This window comes from Geotrypetes seraphini, chromosome 8, assembly GCF_902459505.1.
Source record: "Geotrypetes seraphini chromosome 8, aGeoSer1.1, whole genome shotgun sequence".
Lineage (NCBI taxonomy): Eukaryota > Metazoa > Chordata > Amphibia > Gymnophiona > Dermophiidae > Geotrypetes > Geotrypetes seraphini.
Genome location: NC_047091.1, coordinates 1,700,337 through 1,723,806, shown reverse-complemented (window position 1 = coordinate 1,723,806; position 23,470 = coordinate 1,700,337). Strand labels below are relative to the sequence as shown.

General features: G+C 45.7%; 1 protein-coding gene across 2 annotated transcripts in view; it reads left to right on the top strand.

The window, feature by feature from the left end:
• Positions 1 to 19,852, top strand: part of TSGA10IP (testis specific 10 interacting protein) — a 76,767-nt gene extending 56,915 nt beyond the window's left edge. For both annotated transcript variants that reach the window (XM_033955134.1, XM_033955133.1), the window contains exons 6-8: positions 2,815 to 2,914; positions 11,919 to 12,022; positions 17,719 to 19,852. In XM_033955134.1, the coding sequence (XP_033811025.1) occupies positions 2,815 to 2,914; positions 11,919 to 12,022; positions 17,719 to 17,809 (295 nt within the window). In that variant the 3' untranslated portion in view covers positions 17,810 to 19,852. The remainder of the gene's footprint in view (positions 1 to 2,814; positions 2,915 to 11,918; positions 12,023 to 17,718) is intronic.
• The last annotated feature ends 3,618 nt before the right edge of the window (positions 19,853 to 23,470 follow it).

Genomic DNA, 23,470 nt, shown 5'->3' with positions numbered 1-23,470 from the left:
TGTTATATAGTTTGTTGAGGTCTGACCATTGTATAGGTGAGAAGTGGGACCAGGTTCTGTCAGTAGCAGCAGACAGAACCTGGTCCCACTTCTCACCTATACAATGGTCAGACCTTAACAAACTATATAACAAATACAGTCACGCAGCCTGTAACCTTAACCACTGCCCCCCATACCTATTGAAAACCTCCAGTACGCTATTCCGCACTCTGCTCCTACAATGGATACAAACTTTACTCACAGATGGCCAGTTCCCACAAGACCTTGGTAATTTCCTGCAAGACTTCCAAAAGTCAGGTTGGGGAAATGTCCATTTTTTAAACTGCTAGACATCCAATTTTTTTTTTTAATTATCTACTTTAGACGTCTTTGCTGCCAGGATGTCCAATCTTAGGATGACTAGCTTTGTTCACCATCTTTGACCACAGAAATGTCCAAGTTCAAAAAGTCCAAATCCAGACCATTTGAATATAGAAGGGGTCAGCATTGTAATGGACTAGCCCCACAGACATTCCAACATATTTAGGTCTTCCAGTCTCTTCTCCTACTTCTTTTTGTTCAAACCACTTACCATTTTCGTTGCCTTTCTCTGGACCACTTCACGTCTTTTAAAATCCTTCGCCAAATATAGCCTCCAAAACTGAACACAATACTCCAAGTGCGGCCTCATCAACGACCTATACAGGGGCATCAACACCTCCCTTCTTCTGCTGGTTACTCCTCTTTCTATACAGCCTAGCATCTTTCTGGCAGCAGCCACTGTCTTATCACTCTTTTTAGATGCCTTTAGATCCTCAAACACAATCACCCCAAGGTCTCTCTCTCCATCTGTGAAAGATTCCAAATCCTTAATCCAAAAATTCATTTACTAATCGATAAAAAATTAAATAATCAACAAGCCACTTGTATTAATTAAGCTAGATCAGAATTCTGTCCATACAGAATGAGTCTGCTTGAGTAACTTAATTCTCTTCCAGAGAAAGTTAATGGCTAATAAAACTGTACTCACACACCAGTTTCAAAGACAAAAGTTACATCAGTGAGCATAATAGATCTCACAATCTAGCTATTAGTCTCCAATATACTCGTGTAAAAATATTATGGCCTGCTATGTTTAACAGGGAACTAAACAGCTGGGGTAACTGCCTCAATATGGAGTGATATTTTGGCACTTAGACACATTGAAAGCTATTGGTCAGCCCTGTCTGTTTCTATACCTTTCTCTTTCTCCTCAGATCAGGTAGAGTGAGAGGGACTTCTGATCTTCCCAGCATGCCTAGATGCAGGTGCCACAACAAGCCTCAGGCACTAAAAACAGCATAGATGCCTGTACAGGCTAATTATTGAGAAGCACAGAAATATAGGGCCTCTGGGCTAGATTCTCAAAAATTTGCGTTAAAAACCGACGGCTGCTGTCGCAGCCATTATAGTAGCGATTTTAAAAAAGCGAGTCATTCTCCAACAAACACTCATGCAAATAAGATTGGCAGAAAGTATCGAAGATTCGCTAAATTTGCATGTGCCCATCGCTGGTGATAGCGATGGGCAGATGCGCAGAATAAACGCAACCCCCCCCTAAAAAAAACAAGAACATATTGAGACACTGAAATCAAGCAACACACCCCCTCGGCAGTGGGAGAGATGCCCACTCCTATTGCCAAGCAACACATACACCCCCCCCCCCCGGTAGCAGAAGAGATGTCCACTCTCTCCCACTACCAAGCAACACACACCCCCCTGGCAGTGAGAGAGATGCCAACTCTCTCCCACCACCAAGCAACACACCCCCGGCAGTGGGAGAGATGTCCACTCTCTCCCACTACCAAGCAACACACGCCCCCCTGGCAGTGAGAGAGATGCCAACTCTCTCCCACCACCAAGCAACACACCCCCGGCAGTGAGAGATACGTCCACTCTCTCCCGCTGCCAAGCAACCCCCCCAACACCCCCTCGGCAGCAGGAGAGATCCCAATCTCTCCCACCACAAAGCAACACACGTCCCCTGGCAGAGTGATGCCCACTTTCTCCCTCTGCCAATTAACACACACCCCCAACACCCCCTTGGCAGTGGGAGAGATGCCCACTCTTTCCTACCACCAAGCAACACATGCTCCCAGCAGCAGGAGATATGTCTACTCTCTCTCGCTGCCAAGCAACACCCCCCACCTCCCAACACCCCCTCGGCAACAGGAGAGATACTCACTCTCTCCCGCTACCAAGCAGCACACACTCTGACATGCACACACACCCCAGCAGCAGGAGAGATGCCATCTCCCTCCCTCATCATCAGAACACAGACTCCTGAGGCAGGCCCTTTGTGGCCAAAACACGATAGTGTCGAGTCATTTCAAACAATAAAGGAAATTGAACATCGAGTAGTCACCTTAGTTGTTTGTTTTCTGCTTTCACATTTGTGGAGGTAGTATCTCCTGTTTCTTGAGAGGTATTACGAGTATGTATCACAGCTCTTAATCACCCTTTACAATACACCAAGTCTAGGGACTAGCAGACTCCAGTGTTGCAATGTATCTAATCTCTTTAAGATCACATTTTACTAAACATGATTGTCGTGTTGGCAGGTACCTATGTTGTAATTAGTACCACACCTTCCTAAACTGGAACGTACGCAGGTGAGGCTGGACTCATTTAGAGCACTGGTCTTTGACCTGGGGGCTGCCGTGTGAGTGGACTACTAGGCATGATGGACCACTGGTCTGACCCAGCAGCGGCAATTCTTATGTTCTTATGGTCTAAGGATGGGTGATGCTGAGATGGTCCTCCAGGGTATAAAGGTTTATTCTCTCTTGCATCCAGGAAGCAAGACCGAGAGCGCATGGCTGAATACAGAGCAGAACTGCAGGAGATGGAGGAGCGGATTAAGCACAGACCCTTTCTTTTTGAACAAGGCAAGAAGGTGAGAGGTTAAATCCTTATTTTTCATTTTTCTAATTGTAAGATTCTTGGGCGAAAACCAGTCTACTGCACAAAGCCATTACAGTGTGTATTCTAAAAACTCCAATTACAAAAGCAATAGGAAGAAAAATCAAGGAATAGCAACATGGCTTTCCTGACATTTGGAGGGTAATTCTATAAAGGAGCATCTATCTGGAAAGTAGGTGCTTTTTTTTTTTTTTTAAGAATACGTTAAATTATTAAAACCCATGTGTAAACATAGCTGTCCTGTATAAGAAGATTGAGGATACTAAGCCTCCCCAGCCCAACCATGACCCTTCCCCTCCTCTCACCTGTTTGCTGGGGCCATTGCTTCCCAATCTTGATGGCAGCATTACAAAAATGGGAGTTTCCCTTTCTGCCACCTGTGTGCCGTACCTGCTGTCTCTGATTCAATGCTTGTCAATAAAGAGAAACTATGGGGCTCATTTTCAAAAAAAGATAGAACTCCAAAACACAGCATAAACGGGCACTTGGATGTCTTACTAGTCAAAATGTCCACGTCTAACTTTCTAGATGTCTTTCTTGTCATTTTGTTTTCAGTGCGTCTAAATCTTAATGGGACATGATAGAGGAAAGTTTTGGGCGGGCTTAGGACTTGACCATTCTGTAGGGATAATCAAATTTTTAATAAAAATTCCAGGGCGCCATTTAAAAATGAATAAGGGTCAAAAAGATGCCCAAACTGACCAGATGACCACTGGAGGGATTAAGGCATGGCCCCCCCTTATTTCCCCAGTGGTCACCAACATCCTCCCACAATCCAAAGATGTGAAATAAACAGTATATTTCAGCTTCAGATAGCCACACAGACAACTGAGAACAGAGTAGAGCAGGGGGCACTCTTAGGGTTACTGCAATGCAGTGAATGTCACATAAAAAGTTCCAAGTACAAGTCACTATAATTTGCTTATATTGTATAGTGAGCTCTCCAAAACCCATCCAAAACCTACTTTCCCTACATAAAGATTTTAAGAGCATAGAGGCTATTGTTGTGGTGTACAGGTGGGTACAGTAAGTTTTGGGTGGGTTTTGGAGGGCTCACAATACTATATAAGCAGGTTATAGTGATGTGTACATGGGACTTCCTAATGTGACATTCACTGCAGTATCCCCTATGTGCCCCTCTGCTGTGCTCAGCTGTCTGTGGTCAGTTTTCTAAGAATGCTGGCTGCTTGGACATCCCAGTAGCTTGTTTTTGTGCATTTTACATTTGGACGTCTTCATATTCGAAAACAGCCAAAAAAGATAGAGTCAGAACGGTGGAGGTTATGCTCTGTTTTAAACAGTCAAAAAGACTGAGAAGTCTTAGGTGCAGCAGAAGGTTGGGGTTTTTGCTGCTTCTGAGGTTGCTGTTTCTTAAGAAGAGGGCGAGTGTACGGAGCCAGCTTCGGAGCATAACGCCGTTGATATATAAGAGCAGGGCGTGCAGGCTTGGCAGGAGCTGGCTTTGGCTTAGGTCTGACAATCGAAGCAAAATATTTTTCATGTTCAGACAATTTCTTGGTGGCTGCCTCAATAGATTCATCAAAGAGGTCATTGCCCTCACAAGGAATGTTAGCTAAGCGGTCTTGAAGATTAGGGTCCATGTCAATGGTACGAAGCCAGGCAAGACAACGCATAGCCACAGAGCAAGCAGCTGCTCAAGCAGACAACTCAAAAGCATCATAAGATGACTGGAAGAGATGCAACCGGAGTTGAGACAAAGAAGCAATAACCTCTTGAAATTCAAAGTGCATTTGAGTATCCAGGTAATGCAAGAATTCCAGCAATAAAGAAATAAGAAATTCAAAATAAGTGATGAATTGAAAATTATAATTGAGGACTTTAGAGGACATCATAGCATTTTGATAGATGTGATGTCTGAATTTGTCCATAGTTTTCCCTTCCCTTCCAGGAGGAACGGTGGCATAAACCTTGGAAGGATGGGACCTCTTTAAGGAGGACTCGACCAGGAGAGATTGATGAGATAACTGTGAGTTGTCAAATCCTTTGCGATGCACAGTTTTATACCTAGAGTCCAATTTGCCTGGAACAGCTGGTATGGAAAAAGGTATTTCCATGCATCGACCAAAAGTCTGAATGTATGAAGTGGAAGCTTAAGAGACTCTGCTGGAGGTTGAGGAAGATGCATGACTTCTAGATTCTCCTTAGAATATTTTGAGCCAGTATCTAATTGAAGATCCAAGTCCACAGCCATCTGACGAAGGAAAGACGAGAAAGATAGCTGATATGCCAATGCTTTGCCTCGAGAAGGACTTGAGGACGTCGAGACAGCCTGAGTCGAAGATGAAGCTTCGGCATCAAAGGAACCTGGTGATTTGGATGAGGCAATCGAAACCGTAATATCCTCTAGGTCCGGCATCGGAGACCTCGAACGAGGAGTCAGTGTTCTGGACGAGGTAGGAGTAGATCGAGGCTTAGAGGAAGATGGTCTGTCTTGAGAAGAAGAACTATGCCTGGAAGGATGCCTCAAAGAAGGCTTCGAATATCGGTGAGAACTGTGTCTGGAACCAGATCTTGAGGATAAAGGAGACTTTGCCTCGGAGACGAGAGCAGCCGATGCCATCGGATGAATAGGACTAGAGGCTGTAGATCGAAACTCCAGAGGCTTGGTGAAGGAACCTCGATGCACTCCCAAAGACTCTGCTCCTTGTAAAGAGTGTGAGAATTCCCGTTGAGGCACTTGCAAAGAATCTGTTCCTTGCTTTACGTGCTTGGATGCCAGATCAGACACTCGCAGAGACTCTGTTCCCTACAAAGAGTGTGTAAGGTCAGATTGGGGCAAAGGAAGCGGCTTGAACTTGCGGGAGTCTGCTGAATGCCCAGGAAACAGTTTGGGTCCCATGTTAGTAAGGAACTGAATAAATTGCTTCTCCAACATGGTCTGGAAAGATGCCGGCAAGGATGGATCCGCGTCTGAAACCGGACCACCTGCTTTGGCTGGAGGTTCCTTCGAGGTAGTGGGAGTGTGCTTCGATCTGGGAGTCTTAAACACTTTAATCACCACCGGTGGAACCGACTGCTGAGCTAGCTGACCTGAGGAAACAGGGGAAGATACAGCAGATGACGTTGAAGCAAGAGCCGCTGCAAACGACGAAGGTCTGATGAGGTTTGAGGTGGAAGCAGTAAGCACAGAAGGGTCCTCGGTAGGAGTCGAGGCCGTAGACGTCTTCGAAGTTGAGGGATCGGTAAAAGACTCCATCTTGAAGAGCTTGTCCACCAAAATACAATGACGCTTGAAAGCATGAGGCTGAAGTTTTTGGCAAGGCAGGCACGACCTAGGATGATGTTTCGGCCCAAGGCACTTGAGGCAGCGTCCGTGAGGGTCCGTAAGATAGATCGCGCGCTGACACTTGCTACACCTCTTGAAGCCTGTAGCAGGCCGGGACATAGAAGGAAAAACTGCCGCCGCAAGATCGAAGCCCTCGGGCTGCGCCGAGCGGCCTGTCCCGAAAAACGAACGGAAGAAGAAAATTTTTTTTTTTTAACTAAAATTAAAAGAAATAAAATAAGACAGCGATTCGTGAAGAAAAAAACACAAACTGCGGTTCAGAGAAGGCACAAGAGAACGAAGTTAAATGCAGAGAGTCAAAGACGGACTTTTCAGCTCCGCGGAAAACTGAGAACTGAGGAGACGTGCCCTGCGCTGGGCAGGAGGGCACTCATGCATGCACGGTGCGGGCGACTAGAAACTTCGAGTTTCTTCAGGTGGGTCTGCTTGTGAGCTGTCCGCATCCGGGCTCCGTCGATGATGTCATCCATATGTGAGAATACCTGCCTGTTTGTCCTGGGATAATACAACTTTAAATGACTTCTTCACAACAAAACCTGGACAGACCTTTACCAAATAGAGAACAAGGGATCGCAAATAGAAACTGAACTAGGAACTCCAATAAATTATACTCATGTATCACAACAATGGAGAAATAAAAGCAGATATGCACATCTTTTAGTACTGAACACATAGAGGTCCTGGGTGCAGATCCACCCAAAATGAGCCACCCCCTTGTTGTGGCTGTTGGGGATCCTGAAGCCCTGCCAGTTGAAGACCACCTCCTCTGGTCTGGCAGCCAGAAATCTCCAAGCTCTGTAGTTAACATTAAAACATAAGAATAGTCCCTGAGCTGCCACCAGCTGCAGAGCTTGCTCTGGCCATTGAACTGGAGGAAGAGGTCTTCAGCTGGCAGGGCTTTGGGATCGGCACCAGCTTAGGAATTTATTTGCATTTGGGCAGGGGCCATGGCAGAGGACAGGAAGAAAATTTAGTTCCCACCCACTTTGGGCTTGGGGCCACTGCTCACCCTCACCCCTCACCCCCCCATCAGCTGTATGGTATACAGTATAAAGATCTGTGATATACATATCCCAAAGCTAACATATTCCAGGTAATAAATTTAAAATAAAACACTTTCTTCTAACTTTGTTGTCCAAATATTTTATTTTTTCAACATGCTGGTCTCATTTCATCTCTTCTGCATTCCTGTGTCTTCTGATAATTCCCTTTCCAGTGGCTGCTGTCCATAAGTCTTTTCTCCTCTCTCCTAAGATTACGAGATTTTTGTCCTGAGAAACCCAGACATATGACTGTAAACACCAGTCATTAACACATCTTAGCACATCTTAACACCTCTTCGCACCTCTTTACTGCCAGGTCCTCTAAACACTTATTTAATTTAGGCTGGCTAAGGCTGCTTGCAATGACATTCCCTAAGGTCAGACATGAATGGTATGATCTCCCATAGGCCTTTGCTGACATTGGTAAGGCCAACAAGTTAAGGCAGGGCTGACAATGACCTCACTCCGTTCTGCCCCTAGCCAAGCCCCATTCTGCCTCCAGCCCTGCCCCATTCTGCCCCTAGCCCTGCTCCCACAAAGCCTTGTCTTTGTTTTCCGACCTCCAGGCCGCATCTGGAGGGTCTCCGAGCATGCAAGGAGACGTGTGATGTCATCTGCACATGCTCAAGAGGCCCTCCAGACACGGCCGGGAGGTCAGAGCTTGCCAAAACCCGGACAAACTACTGGATTTTGGAAAGTCTGTCCGGGCACCCAGACAGTCCTCTGAAAAGAGGACATGTCTCAGTTTTCCCAGATGTCTGGTAACCCTACTCTCCCCTGTCTTATTTCATTCCCTCACTACACCTGTCTGTAATATACTGATCTTTCCTTCTTTGCTCTTCCATCCACTCAAAAGCCACCCTTTCCTTCTTTTTACTTCTCAGCTACCTACCAACTTCCCATCTCTCTTTCTCATGCTGAGCTCTCCCATTTCCCATCTCATACCTTCCCCAGTCTCCTAAACCCTTCTGTCTTTCATCTACTCCTCACTACCACATTTCTACTTCTATACTCACTATCTTCCTCTCTACTTCTCATTATCACATTTGTACTTCTGTACTCAGTTTCGTCCTCTCATTCATCTCCATGCCACCCCTGTCCCTTGGTCTTTCCCATGATTCCACAATTTCCAGCATATCCCCTCCTTCCACTCTGGTAGCCCATCATCTCCTCTCCGACTCTCATAGCCTGACATCTCCCTGTCCATTTTCCTTCACTATATTCCTATCCCATCTCTCTTCCCTCCTGTCCCTCTCCCCATGATCTCACCTCCTCTCTCTTCCCTCCCCTCAGGGTGCAACATTACTCTTTTTACTGCTGTTCTCTCCTCCTCTCACCTTATGATCCAGCCCCCCTCGTACCCCCTTCTCTCCCTCCCTCTCATCCCTTGTTCCAACGTATTTCTTGTTCTTCACGACTGCCCTTCCATCTAGCATCTTCCCCTCCCCAGGCCTGACTGTTCCCCCTGGGTTCAACATCTCTGCCATTCTCTTCCCTCCCAGGAGTGTTGCCATGATGGGAAGGGGGATCTGGGGACCCAGGCTCCCCATTCTTAGCTCAAGTTCCCCTAGTGGCAATGCATATACTGTCTGCCATTCTCCCTACCTCACAAACTATGCAGTCCAGTATCTCTCTCCTTTCTCTCCTCCCCATGGTCTGCCTTCTCCTCTTGCTGACCCGGATGCTTTCTATCTGCACAATGGACCATGGTGAAAGGGAAAGACAAGCCAGACAGTGGGGAGGATGGAAAGGAGAGAAACACTGGATCAGAGGAGGTGGGAGAGGGAAAAAATGCATCTCTACCCGCCAGGAGGGGGTGTGGAGGAATGTGTTGACCCCCACAGTCCATCCCTGCCCCCCTCTAAATTTAAGAGCTGCCTAAGACCTTGTAATCCCTTCCTCCCATTGTCCATCTCTCCCTCTCTCTCTCCCACTTCCGTTTCATAAATTTGTTTATCTGGTCCCCCTTCCACCCACCTGCATTTTCCCATCTCTCTCATCCCTCTCCACCTCCACCCCAGTGCCGACTTAAAATACCTTCAGGAAGCCCCATGGTCCAGACATTTATTCCCATTCAGCCCATCTCCCTCACCTTCCCAATCTCCTTTGAACATCTAAATGCAGTGGCATACCTAGTATATTTGACACTCTGGGCTATAATAACCCATGAGTCACACAACAAGGGTGCACCTAGGAAAAGGCAGCATCATAAACACTGCAATGAGCATTAGAACATCAATATACCCATTGTAAAACTAAAGCCAGATTAATACAGATCAATCCTGCTCAGTCATTGCTATAAGAAAACAATGTCCTTTTCATACATAGAGAACACAGATACACCCTCACCTAGTATGGAATAAGTAACTACAAACTAAAAATAGAAATATGTAGACAAAGGTTAAACTGAATCGCCAAAAAGCCAAACTCTGTATACAGTGAAACACCACAGAAACAGTGACATATAGCCCCCTAATACTCTGCAAAATATAAATATAGCAGATGTAAATTTGAAAAAAACTGACAAATAACAATCACCACTTTACAAATTAACAAATAGAAATAAAACAAAAATTGAAAACAAGAAAATACCATTTTATTGGACTAATCCATTTTTCAATTAACTTTCAGAGGCCATAACCTCCTTCTTCAGGTAAGTATAGTATACTGCTATTACAGTATCCTGTCCTGACCTGAAGAAGGGGGTTTGGTCTCTGAAAGTTAGTAAAAAATGTTTTAAAATTAGTCCAATAAAAAGATTACCTTATTTTCTGTTTATAAAAGTTTTATCAGTATAACTACAATACTATTTTATTCTAAAGCAACAAAAAAAATCTTTTTTTCTACCTTTTGTCGTTTCTGCTTTAATCATCTTGTCTTCACTCTCTTCTTTCTATCCAGCATCAGTCCTCTCTCTCTCTCTTCCATGCAGCATCTGCCCCTTTCATCCAGCCTCTGCCCTCTCTCTCTCTGCCACTTCCATCCACTGTCTGTCACTACCCCCTCCCCTATGCTCTGGCATCTCTCTCTTCTCCTTTCCTTCCTTCCCACCCCATAGTCTAGCATCTGTCTCCTTCCCTTCCCTGATGCCCTGGCATCTCTTTCCTTTACTTTTCTTCCATCTCTCCCTCCCCCTCCATGCTCTGACATCTCTTCTACTTCCTTTCCCCCTTCCTTTTCCCTTGGTCTTGCATACATTCTTCTTTCCCTTCCCTCTATGCCATGGCATACCTTCCTCTTTCCCTTCATATCCTGGCATCTCTTCCGTCCTCCCTCCCTCCTTCCATGCCCTTGCATCTTCTTTCATTCCTTCCTTTCTCTCCCTCCCTTCCTCATCTTCCTTCTCCCTCTCTCTCTCCCTCTTGTTGGGTGCAGGAATTCTCTCCCCCTCTGCTCCCTTTCCCCCTTCTGTCACTCGGTCCCCAGTCGGCAGTGCAGCTCCTAAGCAGGTGCTCCAAGGCCTGGCGTTATGAACTTCTTCAGGCAGCAGCAGTGTTCACAATTCTCTGCTGTTTGCCAGCTTTGGGCCTGCTTCTCCATCGGGTCCTGCCTTCACGGAAACAGGAAGTAGGCAGGACCCGGCAGAGAGGAAGGCCCAAAGCCAGCAACAGAAGCGAATTGTAGCCGTTGCTGCTGCCCAAAGAAGTTAATGATGCCATGCCTTGGAACACCTGAGGCAGACTGCTTTTCTCCCCACCCCCCACCCCCGCTCCATACAAATGTTCCTTTTCAGAGGGGCCCTGACATAGCAGCCATTCTCACAAGCTGCCGGCAGCTGCCCCAAAGTTTTCCCTCTACCATAATCCGCCGCCTCTGCCGCAACTTCCCATTTCCAACAGGGCAGATTGCCACAGAGGGAAAACTTCGGGGCAGCCACCAGCAGCTTGTGAGAACGGCTGCCATGTTGGGGCCCCTCTGAAAAGGAATATTTAACTATTTAATGCTTGAGTACCTGATTGTAAAAACCGCTTAGATAACCTCTATAGGCGGTATATAAAAATCCTAATAAACTTGAAACTTGATTGGGAAGGTGAAGGGAAGTGAGGAAGATAAAAAAAGAAGGGGAAGAGAAGTTCAGACCGCGGGGCCCTCTGGATCTGTGGGACCCAGGGCAGCTGCCCTGTTTTCCTTCCCCTAACGTCAGCCCTGGGGGGGGGGGTAGAAGAGAGTCCTCACCAATCTAAAGCCTCCTGTCTTTGGCTATCCAGCATGTGTGTGCACAAGGGAGAAGAGGAGAGAGGAGGTTCCAGCTGGCACCTGTTGATGAGGCTGTGTGTCTGCACAATGACTGCCACAGCTGGGTGCTGGTTTTTAATTTTTGCTCCGCTGCTGCTGCTCCCCGCCACAGTCCCCTGCAACGCTAAAACCTAGACAAATTAGGCCCTCTGAGAGCAAATACAAAATCCACCCGGATGCCCTGAGTCATCGCCAAAAGGAGGACATAGCTGAGGAAATCCGGATGTATAGTAACCCTAACCTAACTATATCTACAAGAGAGAAAAGGCAAAGGAAGTTCAGCTTTTTGAATATTATTGTGTTTGGTACTAGGGGAATGTCTTGTTTTCTGGTGATGTGCTTAATGCTGATACCATCTTCTTTCTTCTGTGTTGTTTTGGAATAATATGCAGCCAGCACTGAAGAGGCATATCTGTAGGCTTTTGGCAGACCTAGGCCTTGATGAGGAGTCCATATGGCAACAGGAATCTGGGGAGCTGCAAGACAATAAATTGAAGTAAGTAAATGTGTCGGATCCCAGTGTCTAAATGTACTCCACCTGATATTCAGCCTGTAGCAGTCAGCAGTTTTAAAGGCATTGACTGCCCTGGGCTGAATCTAACCTAGATAGTCAATACCAGGGCCATGTCTGGGCACTGGTATTGAATATCTGGATCAGCTGTTGACTTGACAGTTATGCAGGTGCCAGCTGATATTCAATGCCAGCACTTGCATATCTAAGTGGGCAAAGATAGGACTGCTTTTCATGCAGTCCTATCTGCCTGATTAGCTATACAGACACCGGTACTGAATATAGTTGGTTGTTGCACTGTGGCCAGGGCCAGTTTTAGACATGCTGGGGCCCAGGGCTGAAATTAAGGAGGGGGCCACTCTTCTACCTGCCCTTCTCCCAATTTCCCCATGCACCATTACTGCCATATATAAGGTGACCATATGTCCCGTTTTTAGCTCACCTGTCCTGTTGTCCCCACGCACAGCTTCGGGACGCTGAAATATCCCATTTTCAGAAGGAGCAGGACAGGTGAGCTAAAAACGGGCCGCTGCCGCCTATTTGTCCGAGCCGCCGCTGCAGTAACATCATCTTCGTGAAGCGGCTGCACAAGCCTTTCCCCCCCCCCTCTCCCGACATCAATTCTGACATTGGAGAGGAAGTTCTGGGCCAGCCAATCGCTGCCTGATTGGCCCAGAACTTCCCCTCTGATGTCAGAATTGACGTCGGGGGTGGTGGGGGGGGGGGAAGGCTTATGTAGTCGCTGCACGAAGATAATGTTAGTGTGGCGGTGGCTTGGACAAATAGGTGGTGTTGGCTTGGGGGGCTGGGCTGGGAGAGAGAATGAAAGACAGAGGGAGGGAGGTGGGAGAGAGAAAGAAAGACAGAAAGGGGGGAGTCAGGAGAGAGAAAGACAGAAAGAAGGGGGGCAGGAAGAGAGAAAGAAAGAAATGAAAGAAAGAATGCACAGTCAGAAGGACGTGCAACCAGAGACTCATGAAATCACCAGACAACAAAGGTAGGAAAAATTAATTTATTTTCAATTTAGTGATCAAAATGTGTCAGTTTTGAGAAGTTATATCTGCTGTCTATATTGTGCACTATATTTAATGGGTTCCAGGGGGGTTGTGGGGGTGTTCTGGGATTTGGGGGAGGATCCAGGGGAGGGTCCAGTTCCATTTTGTGGTCACATTAGCAGGGCAGGATTAATTAGTCAAGGGCCCCCCTGCCCCGCCCCGCTAGACTCAACCCACACACACCATGCCACCGCCCCCCTGCCCCGCCCCATATATTTACTCATTTTCTTATTTACTTCTTTATTTCCACTTTATTTCTTTTTTTTATTTCTTTTATTTTAAAATTCAAAACAAACAACAAAGATTACCATACCAGTGCCAGTGTAAAGTTTTTCTTCTATGTAACCTCCAAACATCTCTGAACAAATCTCCCCTTCCTTCCTAGAGGAAGATATCTTCAGCTGGCAGGGCTTTGGGAAATCCACCAATTTATATTTTGCATATGGGAAAGAGGCATGGGGCAAGAAAATGTAGTGCCCATCATTTTATTGGACTAATACATTTCTCACTTAGCTTTCAGAGGTTAAAACCTCTTTCATCAGGTCAGTAAACTATACTGCTGTTACAGTATCTCTGTCCTTACCTGAGGAAAGGAGTTATAGTCTCTGACTTAGTAAAAAATGTATTAAAATTAGTCCAATAAACAAGATCACCTTATTTCCATTTTCTATTAATAAACGATTATCAACACAGCTACAATAATACTTTATCCTAAAGCAAAAAGAAATAAATAAAACAAATAGAAATTTTTTCTACCTTTGTTGTCTGGTTTCTGCTTTCCTCATCTTCTCATCATTCTCTTCCTTCCATCCACTGTCTGCCCTCTATCTGCCTCTTCCATATGGCATCTGCTCTCTTTCTATGCTTCTTCCAGAAATTGTCTGCCTCTCCCTTCCATCCCTTCCTCCCCTCCCCCCCATTGGTGTGACATCCATCTTCTTCTCTTCCCTCCTCCAATGATTTGGCGTTCAAGTTCAAGTTTATTATTTGATGAATCGCCTATATAAAACATTCTAAGCGATGAACAATTTAAAAAAAAGACTTTTTAGAGAACAAGCAATTTTAAAACAACATTTTAAAAACAAACACTAATAAGACACAAGTAAAAAGTTAAAATACTTATAACGCATTATAAATTTCTTTATACATGTGGCTTAGTGACAAACATGGCATCACTCTCCTCTCCTTCCCTTCCCTTCCCTCTCCTACACCCCCATGGTCTGGCCTTTTACTCTCTCCTCTCCCTTCCCCCCACTTCCATAAGCATCTGTCCCCTTTCTTTCCCTCCAACCCAATTCCCTCCAGTATCCTTCCCCCTTATGTCTCTCTCCCCTTTCCCTTCCCCCCCTTCCATCAGCATCTGCCCCCTTTCTTTCCCTCCAACCCAATTCCATCCAGTATCCTTCCCCCTTATGTCTCTCTCCCCTTTCCCTTCCCCCCTTCCATCAGCATCTGCCCCCTTTCTCTCCCTCCACAACCCTTCCATACCACCCTGGCTCCTTTCTCTCCCTCCACCACCCTTCTATGCTCTTTTCTCTCTCCCTTCAAACTAACCAATGCTATGAAGTAAGGTCCTGCGATGACTTCAGCTGCCAGCTCTGCTCAGGGAAGAAGTAAGTGGAGTTGATGGGGGTGCACTGGCAGATGCATGGAGTTGCTGCAAGGTCCCGCAACGACTGAGTCTTTTGGTCCACCCCCTCTGATGTCACTTACTTCTTCCCTGAGCAGAGCCGGCAGACGCAGTCATCGCGGGATCTTACAGCAACCCCCCCCCTCTGCCGTCACTTATTCTGGACACATTGCCATCGATGCCGGGGGGTGGAGCCAGCGCTGCCGATCTTTCCTGGGGGGGCCAGCGTTGCCAAAGAAAAAAACCAAAAACCCTGAGTCCTCTGTTTCTTCAGCGGGCCCCCCTAACAACTTCAGGCCCTAGGCATGTGCCTACTGGGCCTACCCATTAATCTGACCCTGCAATTTAGCCATATACGTATAAAACAATTTTAAATGACTTCTTCACACACAAAACACAGACAGACCTTCACCAAATACAGAACAATGGATCACAAATTAGAAACAGAAATATGAATAATAAACGTTAAACTCAGTAAACACTTCATTTTGTACTAAACACAATTAGTGACATAACCATGAGAGGGGACTGGGCTTCCCACTTTGAACTTAGGCCCCATCAAAATGAACATCTCCCTTGCTGTAGCTGGTGGGGATCCCCAAGCCTCACCAACTAATGACCACCTCCTCCTCCTCATGAAAGCAGTGGCAGTTTGAGGATATGGCCATTAGCTGTAAAGCTTGGAGATTTCTGGTTGCTGGACCAGAGGAAGAGGTCTTCAGTTGGCAGGGCTTGGGGGATCCCCACCAGCTCAAGTATTTATATTTTGCATTCAGGTGGGGAGAAAATTTGGTGCCCATCCACCCATTTTGGGAACCCCCCCCACACACACAATTATTCCACTGAATAGATACAAATATATTTGTGATGTACATATCCCAGAGCTATATTCCATTTAATATATTCTAAATAAAACACTTTTTTTCTACGTTTTTGTCTGGACATTTTGTTTTTTCATCATCTTGGTCCTAGTTTCTCTTTTTGCTTTTTGTCTATCTTCTTTTTTCCAGTTTCTGCTGTCCATTTTTTCTCATCTTTTCTCTTATTCCATTCCCTCACTTTGCCTTCCTTCAACATATTGATTTTTCCCTTTCAACTTTCCTCCTTTTTTATTTTCTGCCTCTCTCCACACAAATCTCACCCTCTTTCTCATCTTCTCCTTTTAAATATTCAGCTACCTATCAATTTTCCTTCTACTCTTATACTGTAGCTCTCCCATTTCCCATCTCATTCCTTTCCCAACCTCCTATTTCCTTTTATCTACTCCCCATTACCACCACTGTTCTCACTGCTCTCTCTCATCCTATCATCCCCCTTTTGACCTCTTCCACATGGCAGTGCAGCATTCCAGTATCCCCCTTCCTCTCTCTTCAGGCTATATCTCCCTGTCCCTTTTTCTCCATCCCCCTAGAATCTTCATATCCCACCTCTCTTGCCTCCTATGGGTCCACCTTTCACCCTTTCTCCCCATGGGCCAACATCTCTCCCTCTCTTTTCTGTTCTTCTTCTTCTCTCCCTCCTTGATTCTGAACAATGGGAGGGAGGAAGGGAGGGAGGGAAAATAGAGATGCTGCATCTCTCTTTTCCTTCTGCCCCAAGACCTAACATTTCTCCCTCCCAACCCTCCTGCCATCCCCAGGTCCAATTTTTCTCCCTTTCTCTTCCCAACTGCCCTCCCATCCCATATCTCTCCTTGCCTCCCCAAGGTCCACCATCTCTCCCTTTCTCTTTCCAACTATCCTATCCTCTTATTCTATATTGCTCCCTCCCTCTACACCACCCCTAGGTCCACCATCTCTGCCTTTCTCTTTCCAACTGTCCCCCTTCAAGTATCTCTTTCCCCTTTCCTTCACAGCACCCCATGTCCAACTTCTCTCCCTTTCTCTTCTCTCCCTCCATCTCTCCCACCATCTCTCTCTCTCTAGTACCCCCCCGTGCATGTGTGCCCCTTCCCTTCCCTCGTACCTCTTTCATTTTCCCTGCGCAAACAGTATTATGAACTTGCTGTCCATGTCGGTGTCGACTCTCTCTCTGAAGTCCCAAGCCTAGCAAGTGATATCAAAGGGATAGCTGACACGACACGGGCAGCAAGTTTGTGCTGTTGCTCGCAGCCTGGAAAATTAAAAAAATATGAGGGAAAGGAAGGAGGGCTCCAGTGCAGCAGGGGGGGTGGGGAAGGAGAAGGGGGTGGAGAAAAGGGCGCTACACCACTGGTCTAGGGGGCTTCCAAGCCAAGAAGGCTTCTTTCCTTTTGCCAAGGTCCACCCAGGTGAAAAAAGGAAGTTGCATCATTGGGGGTGGACCACAGCAGAAGGAAAGCAGGGAGGGAGACCGCAGGCTGCGTTTCAGAATCGCTGCCACAGCCGTTAGTTCCCTGCAACAAAAATGGATGAGAAGTTGAACAAAGTGTGAAAGTGACGTCGGACCAACTTGCTTAGAAGGGGGAAAACGAGTCGGCTCACGAGGGGTTGCCAAGAGCCTTGGGGCCCAGGGCAACTGCCCTGTTTGCCCCCCCCCCTAACACCGGCCCTGGCTGTGGCTCCTCCCCAACTCTGCCCAAAGACTGCTCAGCACTAACTACACAGTGCTGCAATGGTCAGAAAGAATATACAGTGGCATTGTGTGGTTAAGAACTGCGAAATATCCAGGGACAGCCCATTGAGTTGGGTTTCAGCAGGCAAGAGAGTGACTATAAGAACAGACTGAGGAATAAGTTGTTGGGGGTAGAGAGTGGAATGGAGTTGGTTCCACTTTGAAATTCTGTGAGAGGGACCACTGCATTGCCACTCCCTTGTTGCTGATATTCTGGAGCAGAGCAGTCTGTATGTTTCCAACATCTAATCCTAATCCTAACTGCAGCTCTAACTCTTAAATAAAGTCATACCAATTATTGGAGTAAAATGGATGAATTATGGAGAATGTTACATGTCTAGAATTCAAAAACAGTGGCAGTAGAAAATCTAAATATATGTACGCATTTACAAATTTTATCATAGGGACCAGCTGAACAAGGAGATGAAACCACAGACCATGCAGCGAGCACAAGAAGGTGACTGCCAATGTTGGCATGAGGTGGAGGACCACTAATGATAAATGGGACAAACCAAACGTAGAGTATGGAGAGGCTGGGGGTGCAGCCTAGGAGCAGAAGTAAAAGGCCTGATATTAAAATAAACTTTTGAACTGTGAGGTGTTATTGAGCTAAATTCAGTTTGGAGGTAAAACTGAAAGCAAATAAAGCTGTTCAAGTTCCTCTTGCTTTTTAATCATTTTCTTACAGCATAGGCCTACCTCCTAAATGTTGGTGAAACCACTGTTGGGGTAATTTCATCCAACTTTTGGCCCAGCTATTCATGATGGATATGAAGATTGAGCCATTTAACCAGGTTGGAGAGGCTCCTGCCCAGTTAAATCACTGAAGAAGAAACTACACATTTTCTTTCTTATTGCAAACTCACTACCTGTTCCTGTGATTCGATTATCACCCATTTACTCAGCACTTGTCCTCACTTGGATTTCAGGGCGCTGTACTTTCTTGGTTTTCCTCATATCTCTTCCTTTTAGTGTATGCAGTGCTGGACCTTCTTCCACTATCGCTCTTCTTCTTTTTTCCATCTATACTCATTCCCTCAGTGTTCTGATCTCTTCTCATGGTTTCAGTATCACCTTTATGCTAACAACTCCCAGATCTACCTCTCTACACCAGAAATTTCTACAGGAATCCAGGCCTAAGTCTCAGCCTGCCTTTCTGACATTGCTGTCTGGATGTCTCACCGCCATTTGAAACTGAACATCGCTAAATCTAAACTTCTTATCTTTCCACCTAAAGCCACCTTTCTTCCCATTCTCTATTTATGTAGATAACACTCTTAGCTTCCCTGTCTCAGCTCACAATCTCTGAGTCATCCTTTATTCCTCTCTCTTTCTCTGCACAAATCCAACAGACAGCTAAAGCCTGTTGTTTCTTTCTCTATAATATCACCAAAATCTGACCTTTCCTTTCTGAGCACATTACCAAAATCCTTATCCACACTTTTATCACCTCTCACTTAGATTACTGCAACTTGCTTCTCACAAGTCTTCTACTAAACCCTCTCTCTCCCTTTCAATCCATTCAAAATTCTGCTGCACGATTTATATTCTCCCAGTGTTGTTGTGCTTACATGACCCCTCTCAAGTCATTTCAATGGCTCCCTATCCATTTCTGCATTAAGGGAAAAGGATTGGGACTTACGGTATATTTATTTTGTACCTAGGGCAATGAAGGATTAGGTGACTTGACCAGGGTCACAAGGATCAGCCCTGGAATTCAATCCCACAACCTCTGGGTGCAGAAGAAGCAGCTCTGCCAAAAAGCCCCTCCTCACCTCACAGTTCAAACTCCTCTTTATACCTGGCGGAATTCTGTGCAAAAATCTTGAAAATTCTGTGCACAATATTTCAAAATTCTGCAAAGTTTATTTGTAGTGTTTTGCGTAGCATTCTCCTATCCTGAGGCCTGAAATTCTTTCCTGCCTTTTCCTTTCTTGGGTTCCAGCCTCCTCAGTTCCCTCTCACTCCAACTGCAGTTCTATCTCCCTCTAAATCCCACTCCTGTCTCACTTGCACCTTGAATCTCCTCCTTGGCCCCCATAGTCTGGCATTTCTCTCCACTGGTTAAGAATCTCTTTGTCCTTTCCTATTCCCTTTCTAGTCTTGGTCATTCTCTTCCTCTCTCTACCTTCCCCCTCCCCCACTTGCAGGACCAGTATCCATGTCCCTTCATCCCACCCACCACTTTCTCACTTGCATCCCAAATCCCTTCCCTGCTTCCCATAATCTAGCACCTCTTCCTCTCTCTGTGGTAAAGCCCCCTTTCTGGTCTGGGTTTCCTTCTCACCTCCTTTCCCCTCTAATTACAGGTCTAGCATCCATGTCTCCTTCCTTCTCCTCCCCTACAGGTTTATCATCCATGTCCCCTCCTCACCCCTCCCCTTGCAGTGCAGCATCCATGTCCCCTCCTATCCTCTTCCCCCACCCCACCTCACCCACTTGCAGTCCAGGATCCATGTCCCCTCCTCTTCCCCCTACTTGTAGTCCAAGATCTATGTCCCCTCCTCTCCCATTCCTCTTGCAGTCCAACATCCATGTCACCCCCCCCTCATTTGCAGTGCAGCATCCATGTCCCCCTTCCTCCCCTTGCAGGTCTAGCATCCATGTCCCCTCCCCTTATTTCCTTTCCTTTCCCCCCACCCACTTGCAAACCAGGATCCATGTCCCCTCCTCCCCCCTCCCAACTTGCAGTCCAATATCCATGCCCCTCCTCTTCCCTCAATCATGATCCAAGCATTCATGTCCTCCCTTCCCTCCCCACAAATTGTAGTCTAGCATCCATGTCCCCATCCCCTCCTCCCCTTCTGCCCCCATGCAGATCTGGCCTCTCTTGCTCTGACTGACCCCCCCCCCCCCATGTGAGATCAGACATACCTGCAGGCCTCTCAAAGCAGCAGTAGCAGCAGCTGCCTGCCACCAGAGGCTGTGCTAGAACAGACAGCTTGCGGCTAGCCCTACCAGGCTTTCCCTCTGCCGCATCATCTATCTATCAGGAAATAATGTGGCAGAGGGAAGGCCCTGGCACCCAGCTACAATCAGCCTGTCCACAGCGCAGCCTTTGCTGGCTGGCCAGCTGCCATCACTGCTGCTTCTTGGGAAACTTGCAGGTATATCTGATCTCACAGTTGGAGGAAGAGAGGCCAGCCCATATGGGGGAGTAGGAGGGGATGGGGACAGGAAAAGAACAGAAGGTTTATGCAGAATTCTGCATAGCATGTGAAGAATTCTACACAGATGTGGAATTCTGCACAAATTCTACATTGTGTAGTTGCACATAATTCCGCCAGGTCTAGCATAATTGTGCCAAAAAAGAGCCAAAATTCTTATAGACTTACAATTGCATTCACTCTGCAGCTCTTCACTATCTCTTGTCTCTTATCTCTTTACTCCTCCCCCGGAACTCTGTTCATTGGGTAAGTCTCTCTTATCTGTATCCTTCTCTACTACCAATTCCAGACTTCAATCTTTCTATCTTGTTGCACTGTATGCCTGGAACAGACTGCCTGAGACAGTACTTCAGGTAGTATTCAAATCTAGACTAAAAACCTACTTTTTTGAGGCTGCTGTTAACTCTTAATTCCCACTCACTTGTAAAGTACCCAAGTCTGTTTCATCATTCCCTCTGTGAGAAATTCCTTAACCCCTATTTGTCTATTTGTTTGTTTTAATTAGATTGTAAGGTAAGATTAGGTACTTACCTCGACAATCTTCTTTCTAGTAGAAAGGCATAGGAATCTTGACCAGGGGTTTATACACCCCTACTCGTGAGTTTCTGTAGAAGGCATCATCTACATTTTGTATCTCTTCTTTTTCTGACACTGCTCTGTGCTCCGCAGTCTGTACCAAAGCAGTTGAGAAAGCAATACAAAGAAAGAGGAGTAGCACGGGGAACTCTTCACCCAGTCCAAGAAAATCATAAAGAAAATCAATTAGAAAATTAACATATAACAAAATCATACCACAGTGCAACATGCACTAACACTGAAATAAAAAGTGACCCACCCTTAGCAACAAGGAACTTAAAATCAGCCCAGAGATTTTAGGAAGGAGTTCACCAGCACACATCTCTCCAGCGTCCCTCCTGATGTAGAAAGGCTGTCGTTACACTAAACACCACCAATCTTTGCTTTCTTATCGGGAGGCTTTCTGGGACAAGGAACTGAAATCTTTGTTACTGAGTTCCATGTCTTATAATCATTTTTGAAAGCAATTGAAGACACATCTGTTCCTCAATTAATCAATTCTGTCTAGTTTGTATTATTTGTTAAATTTTGTAAACCACATCAAACTTACCGGTTATGCGGTTTAGAAGTGACTTGTTATGTTATGGAAGAGCTACCAGAGTAAACTCTGCCAGTAGCTAACCTGAACTTCCAAGGGGAGCCAATGCAGCAAGAGCCCAGTGAGTGGAATGCTAAAATGGGAACAGAAATCATAGTTGATCTGAGCAATACAGGCTGCAGCTTAAAGGCAAGAATGAAGTTTAAACTGTGTTTTTCGGGGGAGGGCAGGCGGGTGTTCTGTTTCTGCTCAGCCATGCTGGCTGAAGCAGAGAGTGTTAAGCTACTGAAAGCCTTGCCTTGTTTGGAGAGAAGTTTTTCCTTTTGAACTGTGATGAAGAGCATGTGGAGATTGTCTGAGCTAATCACTGAAACTGCACAAGGGCCTAACCCAGGGAAGTGAATTACATTACATTGATGTCTTCTATCCCGCCAATACCTTTCAGTTCTAGGCGGTTTACAACAAGAAATTAGCCTGGTTGATAGCTATAGTATGCGTCGGGATCTGGGAAGGGTCGATATGGTTTAGTTAGATCATTTGACAAATTTCTTGAATAGTATGGTTTTCAGTTCTTTCCTGAATATTTTGTAGTTTGGCGTCATGGTCAGCAGATTTGAGAGGTGGTGGTCTATTTTTGCTGCTCTGGTGGCTAGTAGACCGTCATATATTTTTTTGCTTTGCATGCCTTTGATTGGGGGGTTGGGTAAAGAGTGTTCTGGTTTGGATGTGTTTTTCCTGATTAGGCGGTTGTTCAGATAGCTTGGTCCATTTCCATTTAGGGCTTTGAATAGGGTGCTATAGAATTTGTGTTGTATGCGTGCCTGTACTGGGAACCAGTATGAGTCTTGGAAAGCTGAGGTAATGTGGTCGTATTTTTTCAGTGAGTATAATAATAATAATAATAACTTTATTTTTGTATACCGCCATACCCAGGGAGTTCTAGGCGGTTCACATCAATTAATTAAGGTTACAAACAATGAAGTCGTTGGAGTTAACAGTTTAGAAATGTACAGGTCATTGAAGTTCACAGGAATATACAAGAGTGTACAATAGGAAGGTAATATTTATTTACAGGAAAAATACAGGTCATTAAAGTTAACAAGTTAGGAGAGTACAATAAGAAGGATTAGGTGGAGGTTCACGTGCATTGAGGGGAGTTGAAGAAGAAGAAGAGAGTGTGTAAGGGTTCTGTCCGTGGAATAAGTGTGTTTTGAGTTTTTTTTCTGAAGTCGAGGTAGGTGGGGGCGTCGAGCACAATTTGGGCTAGCCATGGGTTCAGTTTAGCCGCCTGGAAGGAGAAGGTTTTGTCAAGGAACCTTTTGAAATGACATAATTTTAGGGAGGGGAAGGCGAACAGATGAATTCTGCAGGAGTTCTTATTGTTGTAATTTAGGTTGAAATGTGGGTAGAGGTAGCTCGGGGATATACCAAATACTGTTTTGTAGCAGAGGCATGCGAATTTGAATAGGACTCTGGATTCAAATGGTAGCCAGTGCAGATTATGGTAGAAGGGGGTGATGTGTTCCCATTTGTTTAAGCCAAATATAAGGCGGACGGCGGTGTTCTGAATCAGTTTTAGTCTCCTGGTGGTTTTCTTCATGGAGCCCAAGTAGATGATGTTGCAGTAATCCAGGATGCTGAGAATGGAGGATTGTACTAACAGGCGAAATGAGTTGTCGTCGAAGTATTTTTTTATGGTGCGGAGTTTCCAGAGCACTGAGAAGCTTTTCCTGACAGTATGATCAGTGTGTTTCTCAAAGGATAGATGTTTGTCTAAGGTGACTCCCAGTATTTTTAAGGTTTGTTCTAGGGGGAAATTCGATCCATTCACTTGTATTGTGGTATCTTTTATTTTGTCGTTGGGGGTGGCTAGGA